At 51.4% G+C, this 17939-nt stretch overlaps 1 protein-coding gene across 2 annotated transcripts in view; it reads right to left on the reverse strand.

Annotated features, from left to right (window-relative positions):
• Nucleotides 1–17939, reverse strand: part of SNX29 (sorting nexin 29) — a 473687-nt gene that overhangs the window by 162687 nt on the left and 293061 nt on the right. For both annotated transcript variants that reach the window (XM_032836282.1, XM_032836283.1), the window contains exon 16: nt 1444–1560. In XM_032836282.1, the coding sequence (XP_032692173.1) occupies nt 1444–1560 (117 nt within the window). The remainder of the gene's footprint in view (nt 1–1443; nt 1561–17939) is intronic.

The following is a 17939-nucleotide window of genomic DNA, read 5'->3' on the forward strand; positions in this document are numbered from 1 at the left end:
AAAATTATGTGAACAAACTGTCCATTAAAATGGGACTGGGTTTCAGTTCTCATGGTACTTCCTTCAAGACAGAACTCAAGAGTCACGGAACTGAATGGACGAGACAGGACCCACCCCGCCATGCCCCCACCCTCGCCGACCATGGGGGTTTGGCCCCCGCTGCTCAGGGAACTTCTGGCAATGCCTGGAGACATTCCTGGATGTCATCACGGCGTGGGATGCTACTGGCCTCTAGTGGGTAGAAATCAGGGGTGCTGCTGAACATCTAAAAGCAGAGAACGACCCCCACAAGTGGATGCCTGAAGCTGTGGACGGCCCTGAGCCCTACATACAACCTGCTTTCTCCTTTATTTGATGCCTATGACAAAGTTCACTTTGTAAAGTAAATTCGGCACCTAAGAGATCAGCAACAACAGCGAATAGAATAATTTTAACAATATATGTAATTTAAGATGTGAATGCGGCCTGTCTCCAAAATATCTTACTGTCCTCTGTTCTCCCTTCTTGCTCGTGGTAACGTGAGAGGACACAACACCGACGTGAGGAGCTGGAGGTGAGTGACAGAGGCGGTGTCACGTAGCGTTCAGCTAACGATGACCTTCTGACAACTCGTCAGAAGGAGGGTCATCGGCTTCCAGATCGTGGCAAGTGGAACCACAGATATGGGGGACCAGCCTAAGGGGCCCGAAGAATGAAGGGAGTTACAGTGTTAAAATCCTCTACTAGATCTGTGTGAGACAGTCCTCAAACCACAATACTGACTTAAAAACAAGGGTCAGGGAGATATAAACAGGCAGCATTAGGTCAGTAACGGTTACAACATTAGTAACCATTACGTTAGTACAGGTTACCCAAAAACCAAGACTGTTGCTCATGGAAATTTATGTAGTGAATATAAAAACAGGAAGGAGGGGACGCCTAGGTGGCTCAGTTGGTTAAGCCGCTGCCTTCGGCTCAGGTCATGATCCCAGCGTCCTGGGATCGAGCCCCACATTGGGCTCCTTGCTCGGCAGGGAGCCTGCTTCTCCCTCTGCCTCTGCCTGCCTCTCTGTCTGCCTGTGCTCGCTCTCTCTCTCTCCCTCTGTCCCTGCCAAAAAAAAAAAAAAAAAATTAAAAAAAAAAAAAAAAAAAAAAAAAAAACGGGAAGGAGGAGGCTATACACAGATTTCAGAATATTGACGATGGGACGTGGTAGGGCATGAAACATCGCAAAGTGGAGGCTCCAAACAGAATTGGTATCATCGTGTTTGTTCTTCCCGTTCCGGCCCAAAGCAAACCCAGTGCAGAGAAGGTTGATGCATGCAAAATCTGGATGGTGGGCACATGACAGCTCACTCTTTCAGTCTCCTTGACATTGCCAGCACAGAGCTGGCAAACAACAGCGTGACTGTGGCAAACAGGTAGAAGAGTGAGGCTGGGACCTTCCCAGGTGGGAGCACTCACCGGTCCCCGCAGGTCAATGAGCTCCTGCCTCATCTGGGACACGAGGGCCTCCTTGGCCACCAGGGCCCTGTGCAGGCGCTCGTTGAACTCAATCAGCTCGCCGTGCATCTCCGCCACCTGGAACACACAAGCAAAACACGGTGAGGCTCAGAGGACAGACCCGCGCCCCACCCCCGGGCAGGGGTGCCACCTTCTCCAGGGCTGCCACTCATCAGTGAAGCCCCAGGAAGCTGTCCGGGCTGGAGACACAACACTGCTTACCTATGAACTGTGCAAACCTGGCTCTAAGCCGAACACATCTGTGGCTGGGTTGATGTGACTACTGTAGAACCAATGGTCTGAAGTTCATGGTCAGGAGAGGACCCTACTAGGTCCTTTGGGGCCTTCTGTTTTTATCCTCCATGGACACTTCTCTAGCAAAGGCTTTCTTCCTCATCTGAGTTGTGCCTGCCAAGAATTACTCAGCTAATGCCATGCTTCTGTTCCTCAGGACCTCAGTTCCGAAAACTGGGAACACAGAGCCAGAGCCTCATGGCGATGGTGACAGTGATGGTGACAGAGCCTGCTGCAGCGGCATAATGAGCCCTCGGTCACCGCCTCATCTTTGCCAGGGACAATCCCTCCGAGTGCTCCCCGCATCTTCAAGATGCAGCTCCGTGAGGCAGGTGCTAGTATTCCTGCCTTACAGAAGGGCAACGACATCACAGAGTAGCAGCAGCTAGCTCAAGGTCATACCGCCAATGGAGGGCTGACTCCGGGGACCTGGCTCTCAACCACCGGGCCAGAAGTCACAATTCTACCCCTTACACCTTGCCCACGTGCAGCCCACTCGGGCCTGCCATAAGCCCTTGAATTTGGGCACATTTATTCAATACTTTTGGCTTATCCCAACAAAATAAAAAGAGGCCGGCATAAAGTAGTCTATCACTGATGTACAAAATGAACCCCAAGTCTTTCCACCTATCACCTTACGGAAAGAACATGATATCCTATATGGGCAAAACAGAGTAATTTCTCTGATTACATGATTGATCTTGTTGTGGCTTAAGATCAAATTCGACTACAATTTAAACATTTTGGCGAGATGTGAGATGTCATCTTGCCATGCTCTTTAGGAACCTTGGAAGAATCGTGCTACCATCTTAAAGAGAATCCCTCAAGAATTTAGAGGTCAAGAGAGTCTCCCTAGCCCTGTCCCCCTGCTTTTCCCAAAAGACCACCTCTCCCTTATATTCTATTTGAGACAAACCTAATATCAGACCCTTATAATAAGTACTACATATGAAATATAAAACATAATGTCAGAATCAAGAAGGGGTATAGGGAGACATTTTGTGGGAAAAGAAAGGATCATTAACCTAAGTCTTGGGGCCTCAGGAGGAGTAAAGGGGGGGCTCCTTTTTTTTTTGATATGTTATATAAAAGGTAAAAGGCATAAAAGGAAATACACAAGATATTAACAATAGTCAAGGGACAGATTTTCTTTGAAATTTTTTCTACTTTTCCTTACTTTTTAGTTTGCCGATAATGAACACTCTTCCATTTATCAGTGGGTAGAACCACTGGGGCCCTTTAAGGAATGAAAATTCTTCACCTGAAACTAAAGGCAGCTGTGGTACTATCAGCACAAAATGTGCGGGCTCCCAATCACATCCTGAGGCTTCCTTCAGCTTGCTCTGTGAATCTCCACCCTGTTGGTGGCAGCCCCCGGCCCCGCAGCTGCCCACCTCTTTCAAACCCGTGTGAAATGCTAAGTGAGAACGGCACAGAAGATATTCCAAGTACTGTGCAATTAACAACGGGAGAATAAGTCACTGAGCTTTTAACCAGCTTTTGGTACAGACCTCAAATTAATATTTCCCAGTTGTGTTATTCCTTTTGTATTGGAAAAGCTTAAGACGATCTTCTTCGGGTCTTTCGCAAACAAGTACAATATTGCTAATAATGCCCATGCGGATCCTTCACAAAGAAATCACCCAAATCCGCCGTGAGCCTCCCCGGGGCAGAGAATCCTTTTACCACACGGTAAGCAGGAAACACACCACTGCCAATATTAGTGCTGAATGTCTGCTACCGGATGGACCCCCATGAGACAGAGCTTTCAACAAATGCCACCGGCATTTCCAAAGCAAAGCTAACGGTTTGCTTTGTTTTTGTTTTTCTTTGTTTTGTAGCGGAAGCCAGAGTGTTAAAACGATTTTCCGTAAATGCATAAAACATCGAAACATCCCAGCCTGCAATGGTATTTATCATGAGCTGTCAAAACCCTGGTTCTCTTCTGCAGCCAAAGAGTGACTTGACCACGTCCGACAAAGCTTTCCTTTCGCTGGAAAATAGGGGGCTGGGCTGGGGATCCGGTGGAACGGAAGAGATAAACTGATGAAATAATTCCAAGTAACCATTAAAACTGCGATACTCATTGTTACTCAGCGAGGCTCTGAAGCTGAGTTTCTAGACTAAATACCCCTACAGACGCCATTGAGACCAACAGCTTTGACCTTACATAACCCATGCTGAGCTTACTGTTCCTTGAATAACTCCTCCCAAGTCTAGTGTAACCAGAAATGGATTCAAGACTCCCAGAGCCTCAGAAAAGGAAGTGAGATTATAGAAACAAAGGCAGGCAGCACCACCACTGCTGGCTGGAGATTCTGCTAGGCTCTGGGGGCACTTACAGGTCTCGCCTGACCAGTCCCTGTTTTCAGCAGCCACAGAGAGTCGCAGGGAATGGGACAGAGAGACCGACACGAGCTACCCTTCAGTCCATTCTCGGCCAAGCAGATAGACTGATCTTCCCAAAGCAACATCTGGTATCATCACCTGCTGTTTAAAACATCACTGCTTCCCACTGTCCTAAGGATAAGTAAAACCCAAACACCCTCGTGACCACCCAGCCTCTCTGACCCCATCACCTGCCCCCTGTCCCCGCATGTAAAGTCACTCAGTCACAGGTCTTCTATGTCCCATAAACGTGCTGAGCTCTAGGAGGTCACCCTGAGATGGGGGAGACAAAGGTATATCCAGCAGAGGAAACCACAGGTGCAAAGGCCCAGAGGTTGCCGGGGCTGGGGTAGAGGAGCAGCTGAGACAGGCAGTTAAGGGCTCAGATTCTGGTGCAAGACAGGCCTGCACTCGATCACTTATAGCATGCTCTGGCACCAGTCTCTCAACCTTGGAGAGCCTAGAGCCATTCACCCACAAAATGGGGATTCAAAACCCTACCTGGGGCATGGGGCCACTGTGCGCCCGACATGAGCGGCCGCACCTAACTGGCTGGGCACTGTGTCTGGGTGTGACAAGTGCTCGGTGAAGAAGAGCTGGTTGTACAGGGTGGGAGGTCACATCAAAGGGGAGTAGAAGACAGGGATGTCTATAGCAGCCAGATGGAAGGGGGCCACAGGTGCCTACCAAGGAACTCCACTGTGGAGACAGACTCATTGTGCCCTAGTGAGGAAATGTCAGCAAGAGAGTTGCTAACCATGTGCCAGTTGGGGGTGTGGCCCTCGGTTGGGGGTGTGGGAGCAGGGCAGGCAAATCATGGGGTTCAGCTCCTAGAGATCAAACTTAGAGCTTACTGAGAGAGGAGGACTGGGAAAGAGGACAAGACGTCACGGAAGGCCTCCCCCAGACAGAACATTCAGGAGTCCCTCACTTCTCCCCTCAGCCTTGGCAGCTTCCCCCGGCCCCAGCCCCCAGCCCCTCGCATTATGCCCAGGGCCCTTTGGAGAGGCGGCCTCTCCAAGTGCACAGCTCATGACCCTGGTGCTTCTCAGTCACTCTCCGAGTTTGGAGAGAAGACAGTAGACCTCTGACCCTTCTAAGTCACAGGCTGTTTGGCAAAATCAATCAAACTTTTAAAATCACTCCCCTGTGACTTGGCGAATTTCTGTTGGGGAATTACCCAGCCCCTCCACTTGCACCTGTGCCCAAAGCACTGGTTTAGCTCCAAATGGCTGGAACCCACCTAAATGCTCAGCCACACAGGATCAGGAAAATTGATCGGACTCACCCCCCTCTCTCCCACCTCTGGCCCGTGACAGAAATCACTAGTTGCTTGCCGCACTCCTTCCTCAAAGATACGCTCAGGCAGCCACTCCCAGGTGATCCGAGACCTGACCCATGGATGACACAGACTTGGTATCCCTGGCATAAGGGATGAGGGAAAGCGTCATCAGGAAGGTGACATTTGAGTTGGGCTTTGGAAGGCGAAAGCTTTGGAAGTTCAGAAGACTGAGCAATCCATTCCAGCTGGAGCATCAGAGAAGACGATTTCCAAAAATAATGTGGCTGTGAAAAAGGCTTTTAAGTCTGTGAAAATCCCAGGAATTATCATAATTACCTGCCAAATCACGAAAGAATTATAAATTTAAAAAAAAAAGCCTCCAGCATTTCCTTTGATATTGGAATGTTCTATCTAATCAAATTCAAGCAAATCATGCTTCTCCCTCCCTCAGCTACCTAATTAGACACTTCCCTGATTAACTAGACCAAGACAACCCCCAAATTCTAACGGCAAGTGAGGTCCTTCTGGTCACATACCCCAAACTATGCAAGAACATTCACGTCGAGGTCTCGGCATCATTAAGCTTTATAAAATGCACAGGCTGCTCTTTGGTGTCACATACGTAAGCTGCAGGGAGGGGTGTAGAACCTCTTTCCATGATGAGGACATGGCACCAGGTAAAGACTAAGACCCTGTCAGTGCCGATCTTTCTTAATCCACTTTCAAGCACCAACTATGCTCCAGCCCTTTATTCCCGGGATTATACCCATCCACTCATAGGACCCTCACTCGCATCCCTCCTGCAGGCTGGGCCTGTCTCCCTAAGGTTGAGCCTTGAGGCTCCGAGGTGCCAGGTTTTGAGACTGAGGTGTGGGAGTCAGGAAGTGGCGGGGTGGGATGGCCACGGTCTGTGCTCTCTGCACACCATCCTGGGCTATGGGAGACAAGCTGAGCCCTTCGGGGGTTAAAGAGACGAGTGTACCCCATAGAGCGAAGGCAAGTAGTGCAGTGTGGACCAGTGGCTCCCAAAACAAGCTCATCATTGGCCACTTGGAGGGCTTTCGAAAAATACAGATTTCCGGCCCTCACTCTCAAGAGCTGACTCGGTGGGGCAGGGAGTCCAAAGAAATGCCTTTAAAAGACCCACTGGCCACGGTTCACTCAGATCTGGGGGTCGCCAGAACAGAGCAAGGGGAAGCATTGCACACGCTAAGCTATGATGTGCAGGTAGGCTGGTCCCCAAGTTAAAGAAAAGTTATTTGGGTTTCAGCCCAAATTTGCAAAACAGTGATGTCACAGAAGCTTCTCCACTCGTCTGCTGTCTGCTTCCAACTTCTCACTGAGATGAACAAAGCCACAAGCCAGAGACAAACTACCTCAAGCCACTGGCTGACAACAGGCAGCAGCCATCGCCACGTGCAGCAGCGGGGTGCTCCAAACGGTGCGGCCCATCTGCAGCCAGGCTAACGGGGGTCGAGGGTTGCCAAGATGCAGACAGTGGGCGGAGCTACCAATCTGGGACAAAGGACGAACAGGCATTGACAGTAAAGATCTACAAACATTTACCACAATTTCATACTGCTATGAAATCCACGAATTCCTTGGTTTTTCTAGATTTTTTTTTTTAATTATACATGTCAGTCTGCAATGACATGGAAATGTTTTTAAATGTTTTAGATGTTTTTAAAAACCCAGCTCTTCATCGCAGGTAGTTTGAAAGGCAGCCATCTACAACACAGATGCTGTATTTGAAACAACGTCTTAGGCTGATTATCAGAAACAGTGACGAATGATGATGAAAAAAGAAAGCCAAAATAGGATCGTTTTAAGACTTGAGAGATTTTTTAAAAAGCGAGACAGCACCGATGCTATCAATATCTGTCCTTCCTTCGGATGGATGTACATCATGTTCTTGTATAGTGTCAATCTGGACTTGAAAACTAAGACAATTAGGAAAAGTAAGTAAAATACTGAGTATCCACCCCCAGCCCAGGACACACAGGTCTCAGAAGTCCTGGAAAAGTTCTCATGGCCATCGCCCTCTCTGACCCTGGTAGGCTGACCCTGTCCTATGGTTCCTGACCCTGCCCATCTCCCAGGGGAGGGAGGTGAGGTTCGGGGGCTGAGGAAGTCTCAGGCCACAGAGTTCATGAGTGACAGCTGAGATCTGACCCCGGTTCTCCCAGCTCCAAACCCCATACTCTTTCCATCACTCAACCCCTCAGGTGATGGATAAATTACCCAGCGAAGGAAATACTGGGACCGCTTGGGGTGAGAGGAAGCCTAGGCTCGGAGAGGCGGAGAACAACGGTACTTACTCTGCCCCAGGGCTACTCCCCGCTCTCCCCGGGAAGCTCTACTGAGGCTCCCCAGCAGGTGAATGCTCTTCCTTTGCCTCATATCACAACTGAGGGAACGGAGCCCCCAGAAAGGCTAATAAGCACCTTCCCCCGGCCACACTGCAAGCAAGAGTCAAAGTTCCGAGGCCATGTTTCGGACTCTCTACCAGGCCTCTCCACCCACCACTACCAGGATGCTGAGCCGCTGTCTCAATGGCACGGGGCCTGCCAGGGCTGACCAACCGGGGCTCAAGGACTCAGAGCACTGCCCCAGGCGAGGAACACCAGCACACTCCCTCCCCCGCCCCCAGGACAATACACGGTCACCCGTACACTGGTGCACACAGTAACATGCACACACGCCAGGAAAGCGACAGTCACACACACAGGTGCACACACCCCCGAGGACGGGACAGCACTGCCGGTACACAGGTGTGCATGCATGTGAGCACAGACACACCGATGAAAAGGTCCTGTCAACCCTACGCAGCTGCCACCAGCGGGCAGCGGAACACAGCCGTCTGGGCTCCGACTGCTCCCATGGCCCTCGGAGCCTCCACAGGCCCAGCCCCAGGCTGTTTGTACAGACACCCATCTTCAGTCCCCAGAACAAGCAAGAACCTCTGGGTAAGTAAGGCAGGCCCTACTGTGGCATTCAGGGTCCAAAGGAGAAGCCCAGAGAACATTCTGGCAGTATGCAGGCACCAGGAGGGGCCTTCTACAAAGTGGTTTTTGTTTCATGTGAAGACATTTTGGAAACCAGTTTCTAGGTGACAATTTCAATATGAAGACATCCCAAGGAACTGTCAGGTATTACTTCAGGATGGTCAAAATCAGGACAGGGTACAGAAAAACAAGGGGTCTGGAGGCCCAATCCAGGATCTGTCTACTCCATGCTGTGTGACCGTGAGTAGGTATTTTCACATCTCTGATTCATACTATCTTCTTTGTCAAATGAGGACACTGTCCCTCATTGTTCAGGTGTGTCATCAGGAGCAAAGAAAGAGTTTGGGAGCTCCCCAGGGCCGACCCTGGTGAACAACCCTTTAGTAACCATGACAAGCCCTTTCTAGGGTCAGGCGGTGTTCCAGGACCTCTCCTCATTTGCACATACTACAATCTGGGAAGTACAGCTCTATGCCCATTTCACAGAAGATGAAACCAAGGTTCAGAAAGGGCAAGCAATTGTCCGAAGTCGATAGGGAGGGGGTGGGAGGTTAGTAACCCCACAGCTCATGACCCTGAGCCTCCTGTCTTCTGAGCCTCTCCAGTTTCCTCTTTCCTTCCAGGCCAGCTTTTGCTGTGATCCTGATGGGCAGAGGATGGAGTGGGGGTGGGGGGGGGCGGTGCTGAGCCCAGGAGCTGCTCCCCACAACCCTCCCCCACCCGTGATGAGGCAGCAGCTCTGCAAACTCAGGGCTGGCCCCCCTCGACGTCACATCATAAAGCTGTCAAGTGACACACTCAGCCAAAGCCTGAGACAGACCCATCCTCAAGCGCCACGGAGATAGGGCTGTGTGGGCTCGGAGATAAGTAGAGGCTTGTAAGGCAACCCTGCTGATAAGTTCAACTTGAAAGAGCCTCCCTTAATCGCCTCTGTAGCGCGCCTCTGTGTTCAGACCCGCGGAGCTTGAGAGAAGTAACGCTTGCAAACATTTGGCTGGGATTACAATTCAATGGGGGGGGAAGAAACACCAGAACAAACAGCACCTCCATTAATAATGGGACGCCTGTGAGAAACCGATGTTCCCGTAACTGTGACAGCCCCGGCACGGAGCTGCTGGCTCCCAGTCCCCAGTGCTGGTCTTCGGTTCTCCGACGCATGACCTTTCGGAGAATACACGCGGCGAGCTGTGCAGAAAGGTCACGCCAAGCAACAGACACGAACAGCCCAGATAACACCTTTTCTCTCCTGCCTTTGCTAATGGCCCTTAAAGAGCAAAGGCAGGATATACAGGAAGCGTGATTATCAAGGCGCACCCAACACCTTCCCAGCGGTTGAGACAAATGAGCAATGACAAGAGAGGAAAAAAAAAGAGCGAAACAAACCGCTGAGCTCCAGCCGTCTGTGAAAGACGCGTTCACACGCGAGCAACACAGGCATGAGGCAGCTGCGAGGCTGTCCAGCAGGTCCCGTCACCTGTCCCCCTCCTGACGGAGCCTCTGCAGGGAGGCCGCCCAGCGCAGTGTCCACATGTGTGCCTGGGGTCAGGAGGCCGCCACCCCCTTCCTAGCAGAGGCTACGGCCAAATTGCTCTTACCTCTCCCGGCCTCAGTTTCTCATCCATAAAACAAGGTTGCTAACAGTGTAAATCTCACAGGGCTTCTATGAGATCGAAAGGAGTTCAGATGTAAGACGTACTTAGCTTAGAGCACCGCACGCACGAAGAACTCCACGCCATCACAGGCGTTGTGTGCTGTGAACCGGGTGCCAACAGAAGCATCCGTGCCCCCGGCCCTGGACCATGTACAGAGCTGACCTCTCTCAGATCCGCTCCCTCTCCTCCAACCGGTGAGCTGAGCCTCGGATCAGAAGTGCCCCCATCTCCCACCTGGACAAACCCGACAGCCCCCACTGCCTGTCTTGCTCTCCACCCCATTCCCAAGCTGATGCTCCCACAGCTCCCCCTCAAAGCCCCAAACCAGATCACACCCTGTTCAGCCTGACACCTGTCAACGACGTTGACAAACACAGTGACACTACATCTGCAAGTGACCTCAAGATAACACGGAGGAGGGGGCAAAGGAGGGCTAGCACACAGAAGGACTGGTGATGGAGAGGAGCTGGGGGGGCGGGGCCTGGAATGGGCACAGGGAGATATGGGACACCATTCTGGTCTACACCGAAATTTCTCCAGAACCCAAAATTTATAAAGAGCTTTCAGTGGCCTCCCGTTCATTTCCCTGACATAGGATTCAAGCAATGGAAGGTGGGGTGAGGTAGAAGGAGGGATGAGGTGGGAAGGGAAGGGGAGGAAATATTTCAAGGGAAAGACTGACACCAACCAAATGAGACTACGGGCTCCTCCTCCAACTCCCTCCCCACACACACCTCCTAAAACCCCATCTACCCTTCAAAGCTTAACTCCAATCTCAGTCTACCGCCCTCCCCAACTCCTGTGATCCATTCATACGTCGTCTCCATAAAGGATGAATCAGCTGCTGTTTTCTGAACACTTAACACAGATCAAACATCTGCAGGGCCACAGATAGAGGATCTTTTGCACAAATGATTATTTGTGCAAAAGGTGTGCAGTCTGGGTAGCTACAGCCTCACAGGGCCTAAGCTCAGTGAGTGGGGCATGGGTTGGATACAGCTCTTACTGGACACTGAGCCTTATGCAGTGAACAACCTGCACAACTGTACATAGTGGCCTTACACATTCTGCCAGGTGCTACCGTTGTTCCCATTTCACAGGGGAGGAAAATGAGAGCCAAAGAATCTAGAATTCTTGCCCACAATTACCAAGAGGTTATTGCAATAGCTAACACACAGATCGACATTCTTTTCGTTACACAGAGCTCCCACAGAAGGTGGTATGGCAATGCCATGGCCAGCCTTCATGCACCCAGCAGACAATGCTGTCTCCCACACAGTTCACAGTCCTGGAACCAAGCACAGGATCTCACCCATCTCCACACACCTTACTTGCAATCACTGCCAAAGTCAGCAACAAAACCTGACACTTCCGGGCTTTTCTTTGCCGGATCAATTACGGGAGGGTCAACGGTAGAGGGGAGGACAAAGTCTCCCTTCTGTTAACACAGGAGATAATGCAGTTTACCTGGCATCACACAATGGTTGTAATTATAACCCATTACGAGTACAAAACACTGTGTTTGGCTGAGCTTGTGAAAATGGGTCAAGAATTACTTTAGAAAGCTTTGCTGGCCTCTCCTTTCAAAAGCATCACTAGTATAGGCCGGCTCACAGAGACTATTGATTCCTGAGGACCGCAGAGTGGGAAGGCAGCGGGACGGTGGCCTCACCCACCTCCCAGCACAGAAAGCTTCTCCAGCCTGCAGGGAAGGCAGTGGAGGAGGAGGAGAAGGGGAAGCCCTCATCAGGAGGAGGGAACATCTACTGGGCACGTGCTCTGCGCCAACCCAGTTCTCAGCATTACCCACCATCACCCGCTCATGCGCGGGGAGCACGGGAGGCCCGGACACAGCACAGTCCCTTCTTTGAAAACTCCTCTGCTAGAGCCAAGAACGCTCGGACTCATCCATTCGACAAGTTTCTGTGGCGCATCTACCCTCCACCAAGGCCTGTAACTCAGCACTGTGGATACAGTGGCCCACCGAAAGGATAAAACCCCCGCGCTGGGGGACTCCGCATGGCAGCTACCGTCCCCAGAACCGGTGAGCACCCGGATGCTTACAGGGGCAAAGTGCTCATCAAGACTGGCCAGCAGAGAACTTGGGATCTGAGCTCAGAGCCCATGCTCGTGACTACCACGGGGTACGTACACTCTCTCGCAGCTCCGGGGTCCGTGTTCTACAAAGATCCTCCTGAGGTCCGGTGTGCGTCCCTACATTTGCGTCTTTGGCCCTTCGTGGGTGTGCCAGGGGCTGTCCTGGGTGCTGGGCATCCAGGGACCCTCAGGGAGCTCCCTGTCTCCGCAGGATTCAGACTCCGACAGTCCCCACGCAGTGTGGCCAGTGGTGCAGCGGGAACATGGAGGGGAGGCCCCGACTCAGCCTGGGCCCAGTGGAGCTGGGCCCAGAAGTTCCAGAAGTTCTGGAGCATTCCAGAAGTTCTACCAAGCTGAAGCTTGTAGGGTGGGAGGAGGTTAGGGAGCAGAAGGCAGGAAAACCAGGTAAAATCCAGGCCCCACCTCCAAGCCCCTGCACCCTGCACTCTGTCTCCTCAGCTGCTAAGTGGCCATCTGTCACAGAGCACGCAGGGCTGCTGGGAGGACCAAGCAGGACAGGCACAGACTTCAGAGCACCCAGGTGGCACACGGAGGCGCTCACCAGCTGCTTCTTATTCCGCAGAACTGGTTGCCAGACCCAGGAAGCTATAGCATACCCTGTACCCAACATCCGCGCCCCATGCCAGAGGTTTCTTCAGAAAATTATTTCACCCTGGAGTGTTGCTTTTACATTTATTGTGCAGTGCTGGAAAGCACAGAATTTCATATAGATGTAAATTCTGAAATTATATGGCTCTTTGTCATATTCCAATGTCTTCTAGAAGGGAAGGGAGGCCAGCATGCATTCTTAATCATGTTCCATCAGAAGGAATACAGAAACCTCCTGAATATTTCAAACATGGCTCAATATATTATGCCCAAGTTTCAAAAGAAAGACAGTAAACGAAAAACATTACATTTTATGAGCATCAAAAAAATGTTTTTCTCCCCAGAGAGTCCCTTTCTCGTACCACACAGCACTCGCCTCAAGCCAAGAGGGGCCCCCTTCGGGTAACCATCGCCCTGCCGATCAGTGAGCTGGGGACACAGACACTTGTATGGAAGGAAGGTCAGGCTCACGTTGAAGGAGGCAGTGTGGAGTAGTGGTTTGGAGGATGAACTTGGAGTTGGACATCCAGGATGAGGAACCCCATCTGCCAGTGACTTGCCAGGTGACCCTGGACAAGTCACTCAGCTTCTCTGGGCCTCAACTTGTGCGTCATTAAAATGCTGGCCAAAAAGCACGTATGTCCCAGGGCCACTAGGAATGGAGTTCCTACACAATGAGGGCTCAATCGACAGTGCCCCAACTAGGATTCTGACTCTTGTAGCTCCTGGTGACACACGAAAATGTGTGTACTGGTAACATTTCTTGAAGTCCCAGGGTCGTCAGGATACAAAAACAGGGTAGAATGGTTTAGAAAACAAACCAACAGAAAGCATGCAGACTGGGTCTGATCCTGGGGTCACCCTACGTGAACAGAGGCAGTTATCATTTCTCTCCTGAACATTTCTAAGTCCCACTCCTGAAGCTGTACTCTCTTTCCTGCAAGGGGCACGGTGCCATGTCACCAGGACACTGTGGGCACATACTAAGAACACAGCCTGGCCCACAGCAGCACTGTGCAAACATCACTCTCCCCTCTTCCTCCCACAGAGGGCCACGGATGTAACTTTTTCTCTGGGTCACTGAAGCCCCACAACAAATTAAGTAAGGATAAATGCAACAGTATCACAGTGGTTCTCCACGATCGACCCCTACAGAGGAGTTCGTCAAATGCGACTTCCCTCGCCTTCTGGGATGATAGCAGCTGCCATGTCCCCCAGTCATCACTCATTATCAGGTGGATCCAAGATCACCTCTACCAAAACTCCAGATTCAAACCCAGATCTGTCCAGTTTCAAATGATGCTCTTCCCACTCTGCCTCCCAGAGATGCTCTGTGTTTACAGAGCATCTACTATGTGCCAAGCACTGTCTTAGACACGGGACAGAGCAGTGAAAAGACTGCCCCCAAATCTCTTTCCCACAAGCTTGCCTCCTAGTGCCCAAGGTTACAAGCGCTTACTGACCACGGGACAGTGTGTCTGTGCCCTGTCATGGGGAACGGGGCTGCAAACAAGAGATCCAGCTCCCAGCGGGATCCTGCAGGGTCCTGATTGCACATCGGAGGCAATGAGCAGGTCCCCCGGCTGCCGGACTCTGTTCCCGTTAGTGATCCCAAGGAAGGAGAAGGACATGGAGGTGACTGAGAAAAGCAGCAGCAGCAGCAAACACTTTCTGGCTAAGAAATCAAGCTGATCATTACATCTTAGATTAAAAAGTTCTTTCAAAAGCGATCAACCCCAATATTTCGCATTTAATGCTCGAAGACCTCTTGCCAGAGGCCCTCATGTTGAATGGTCCCTGGTTTTCTCTATCCAGAATCCACTCCCTTCTTCTTCAGCTAATGGAACCCTGTGTTTTCTTGGAAAACTACCCTTCTTCCGCTGTGAGCTCAAGTAGCTTTGGGGGGGCTGACCATACACCTCTGGTCCCAGTCAGCATGTGCCCCGACGGTACCCATCAGTACGTATCACCCCCTTGGCCACGGTGATTGCTTCAGGGATAGTGGGAGACTCAATTCCAAGAATCTTAGAGATAATGAAAAAAAACTCTCATCACCAGAATTGCTAAGCTCACAGGTTATAAGCTGGACCTGCCAGAAACCATATGAGAGAGAGCGATAGAGAGAGAGAGCACGCTAGCGAGCCTGCATGAGAGCAAACACCATAAAGAAGAAAACAAAGACAAGCAAAAGAAGAAGAGCACACGGACATTTGATCATTTGACCTGGACACTGCCTGGTCCAAGGTCAGATGAACCCCTGGGTGGGCACCCAAGGTTTCCAAGAACCACAAGACTTCACCTTCTATTAAAACCCAGTTTGCACTGGGTCTTCTGCCTGTTAGAGTCCTGACTACCGGAGTCACCAAGTAATGTCTAGTCTCTGCTTAAACGCCCCCATCACAAGAAATTCGCTACCATTCTTCTCCAAACAGCGGTGATGGCATGTTCCTCCTTTCTGCCTACAGTCCTAGGACCTGCCCCTGAGTATCAGGTTGGGAACAAGCACCATCCCTCCAACCACAGTATCTTCTTATTTAAGGGGATTTGCTAGGCCGCGGGACAGCATCACAAATTCTCCCCTGGGAAATGTTGTATGATCTTGGGCCATACACGTGGGCCTCCCATGTGTAAGATGAGGGTCTGGGGTACAAAGCCTTAGATACAGTCCCATCTCCCAGACCCTGCCACTGGGTAAATCGAGAGGTTTAGGACAATGTCCTTTATTCAGAAAGAAGCCATGGGGGTACAACGTGGGCTGGGGGTTCAGGCAGTCCTCATACCATGAGACCCTACACAAATTACATGGCCTCTCTGAAACTTGGTTTTTCCATCTGTCCAATGGGATGTCAATGATACTGATTATCCAGAGCTGTGAACAGAACGTGAGGCCCAGGGCATAGCACCTGACATATAACGACAGTGTAAAAACATAGAGTGTCACTATTAGGAACTTGTCACAGCAGGCAGGCAGCCAACGCAGGATGGCTCCTCGGCTGGCCGGGTTCCGGAAATGACGCAACAGCTTCAGGATTTCCGAGCCAGCTTCTGAAGAGGGCACCCCTCCTTCCCTGCAACCCCTGGCCTCACGTGAACCTCCAACCCGGTTAAGGACGCAGCCTGCACACCAACACTCTTCTTTTCAAAGGAAACAGAGGCCTCGCCATCGGCACATGAAAAAGGCAACGTCTGGCCCAAACAACTCCTCCACCTCCGACCCTCACCGTGACTCAGTGCCTGCAAATACCTCGGGCACATGTGCGTGGAGTTCTGACTATGCCAAGAAGAAAAACTCATCACGCGTTGGACTGGAGGTTCTCCAAGGGCAGGAGCCTCACCGGCTCCAGGAGAAGCGCTGCGGGGAGAACAAGACTTTGGCTCTAGATGCAGCCTGTCCCACTTGACAGAGCCGAGGGTGGGCAGGGAAGCGTGACTCAGCAGTTACTCAGCATCCCCCACCCCCTCCAAAACTTCCACTCCGTGTCGGCTCCAGGGCAAACTCCGCAGTGCTCACTTGTGCTTTCATTCCCAGGACCGGACCGGACGGGACCGGGCCAGAGCCGGGATGGCGAGGGAAGGGGCTGAACACGGAGGCTGCCAGCTGGGGAAGGCCAGGTCCCGGGGGCCCTCGGGGAGCCAGGCCACCCCTCACCACCTCACAGAGAGGGGCTATCGACCCCTCCGCTCGACATCTGGTGCATGGGTGAAGTCATGCTTGAAGCTTTCTGCTCAGACCAGGAGATTTAAAACCTCTTAACGTGCCCTCAGCCGGTCCTGTCTTTTTAAACATCATGTGTACGTGGAGAACCAATGAATGTCTACCTCCTTCTGGGAACCCAGACGCACATATTCAACTGCCCACTCATTTACTTCAAGGTAAACGGCCTGAAAAACAAACTTGATTTTCCTCCCCTTGCAGCTGTCCCCCTTACACCAGATGACAATTCACTGCCTTCCATGTGCTTGGTTGGGCCAGAAACTCTGGAATCTTCCCAGACCATCCTTCTCTCACAGTCCACATGCATCCGATAGCAAAATCCAATGGCCCTCCTCCCACAGTGAGTCTAGAACCCGAGTGCCCTCTCACCGCTTCCCACCAGCGCGCTGGTCCAACCCACCAAGCAGTCTCACCCGGGCTCCTGCGAGAGTCCCCAGGCCGGCTCGCTGTCTTCTGCCCTGCCCACCATCCAACTGTGTTCAACAGAGCAGCCAGTGCACCTGCCCTGTCCCTGCTCAAAATCCACTAGCGGCTCCCATGTCACTCCAAGTCACAGCCCATGACCAGGAGGCCCACCATGACCAACCCCTTCCGTCTCTGCCCTTGCCTCCTACCATGGCCCTCAACACCGTCACCAGCCTTACGCTTGCCTCCTCTCTGTTCTTTAAACACAAGGGCCTTTGCACTCGCTGTGCCCTTTGCACAGGACTCTCCTCCCCCAGATGACAGACCACACCTGGCTCATCCTCTCTCCCACCCACAGGTCTTTATTCCTGGCTAGTTTCAGTATAAACTTGCATGTCCACACTGTACAAACTATTTCTCCCTACCCCCAAGGCTCCCCAACCTTGTTCTGACTTCAGTATAACCTTTCCCACCAGCTGACTACTTTTCTTCACACTCACTTCATGCCCACAAGAAGTAAGAGACAGGAGGGCAGCGATTTCGGTCTTATGTCCACTGCCATAACCCCAGTGACCCAGATGGGCTCAGACACAGTAAGTGCTCAGTAAGTGTATGGACCACATGGGGAGAGAGGAAGAGAAATCACCTCCAAGCATTTTTTAAATGTTATATTAAATGTTCATGTGTTAGAAAAGCAAATATTAGAGCCCCAGATTTACTTCCACAGTGAGCGATCTGCACCCAGAATCTCTGGCCGTGATACAAGTTAGTGTGCGGACTGAATGTGTCCCCTGGCCAAGATTCACAGATTCAAGTCTACCCACGACATGATGCATTTATGAGACCGGGCCTTTGGGAGGTGGTCAGCTCACCAGGGTGAAGCCCCTATGAACGGGATTCGTGCCTATCTTGGTCTCTTCAGGCTGCTCTAACAAAATTTAAGTCAACTATCAAAAATAAATGTTTTTCTCAACTGTTCCAGAGACTGGAAGTCCCAGAGCAGGGTGACA

This window comes from Lontra canadensis, unplaced genomic scaffold, assembly GCF_010015895.1.
Source record: "Lontra canadensis isolate GAN:19392208 unplaced genomic scaffold, GSC_riverotter_1.0 scaffold91, whole genome shotgun sequence".
NCBI lineage: Eukaryota > Metazoa > Chordata > Mammalia > Carnivora > Mustelidae > Lontra > Lontra canadensis.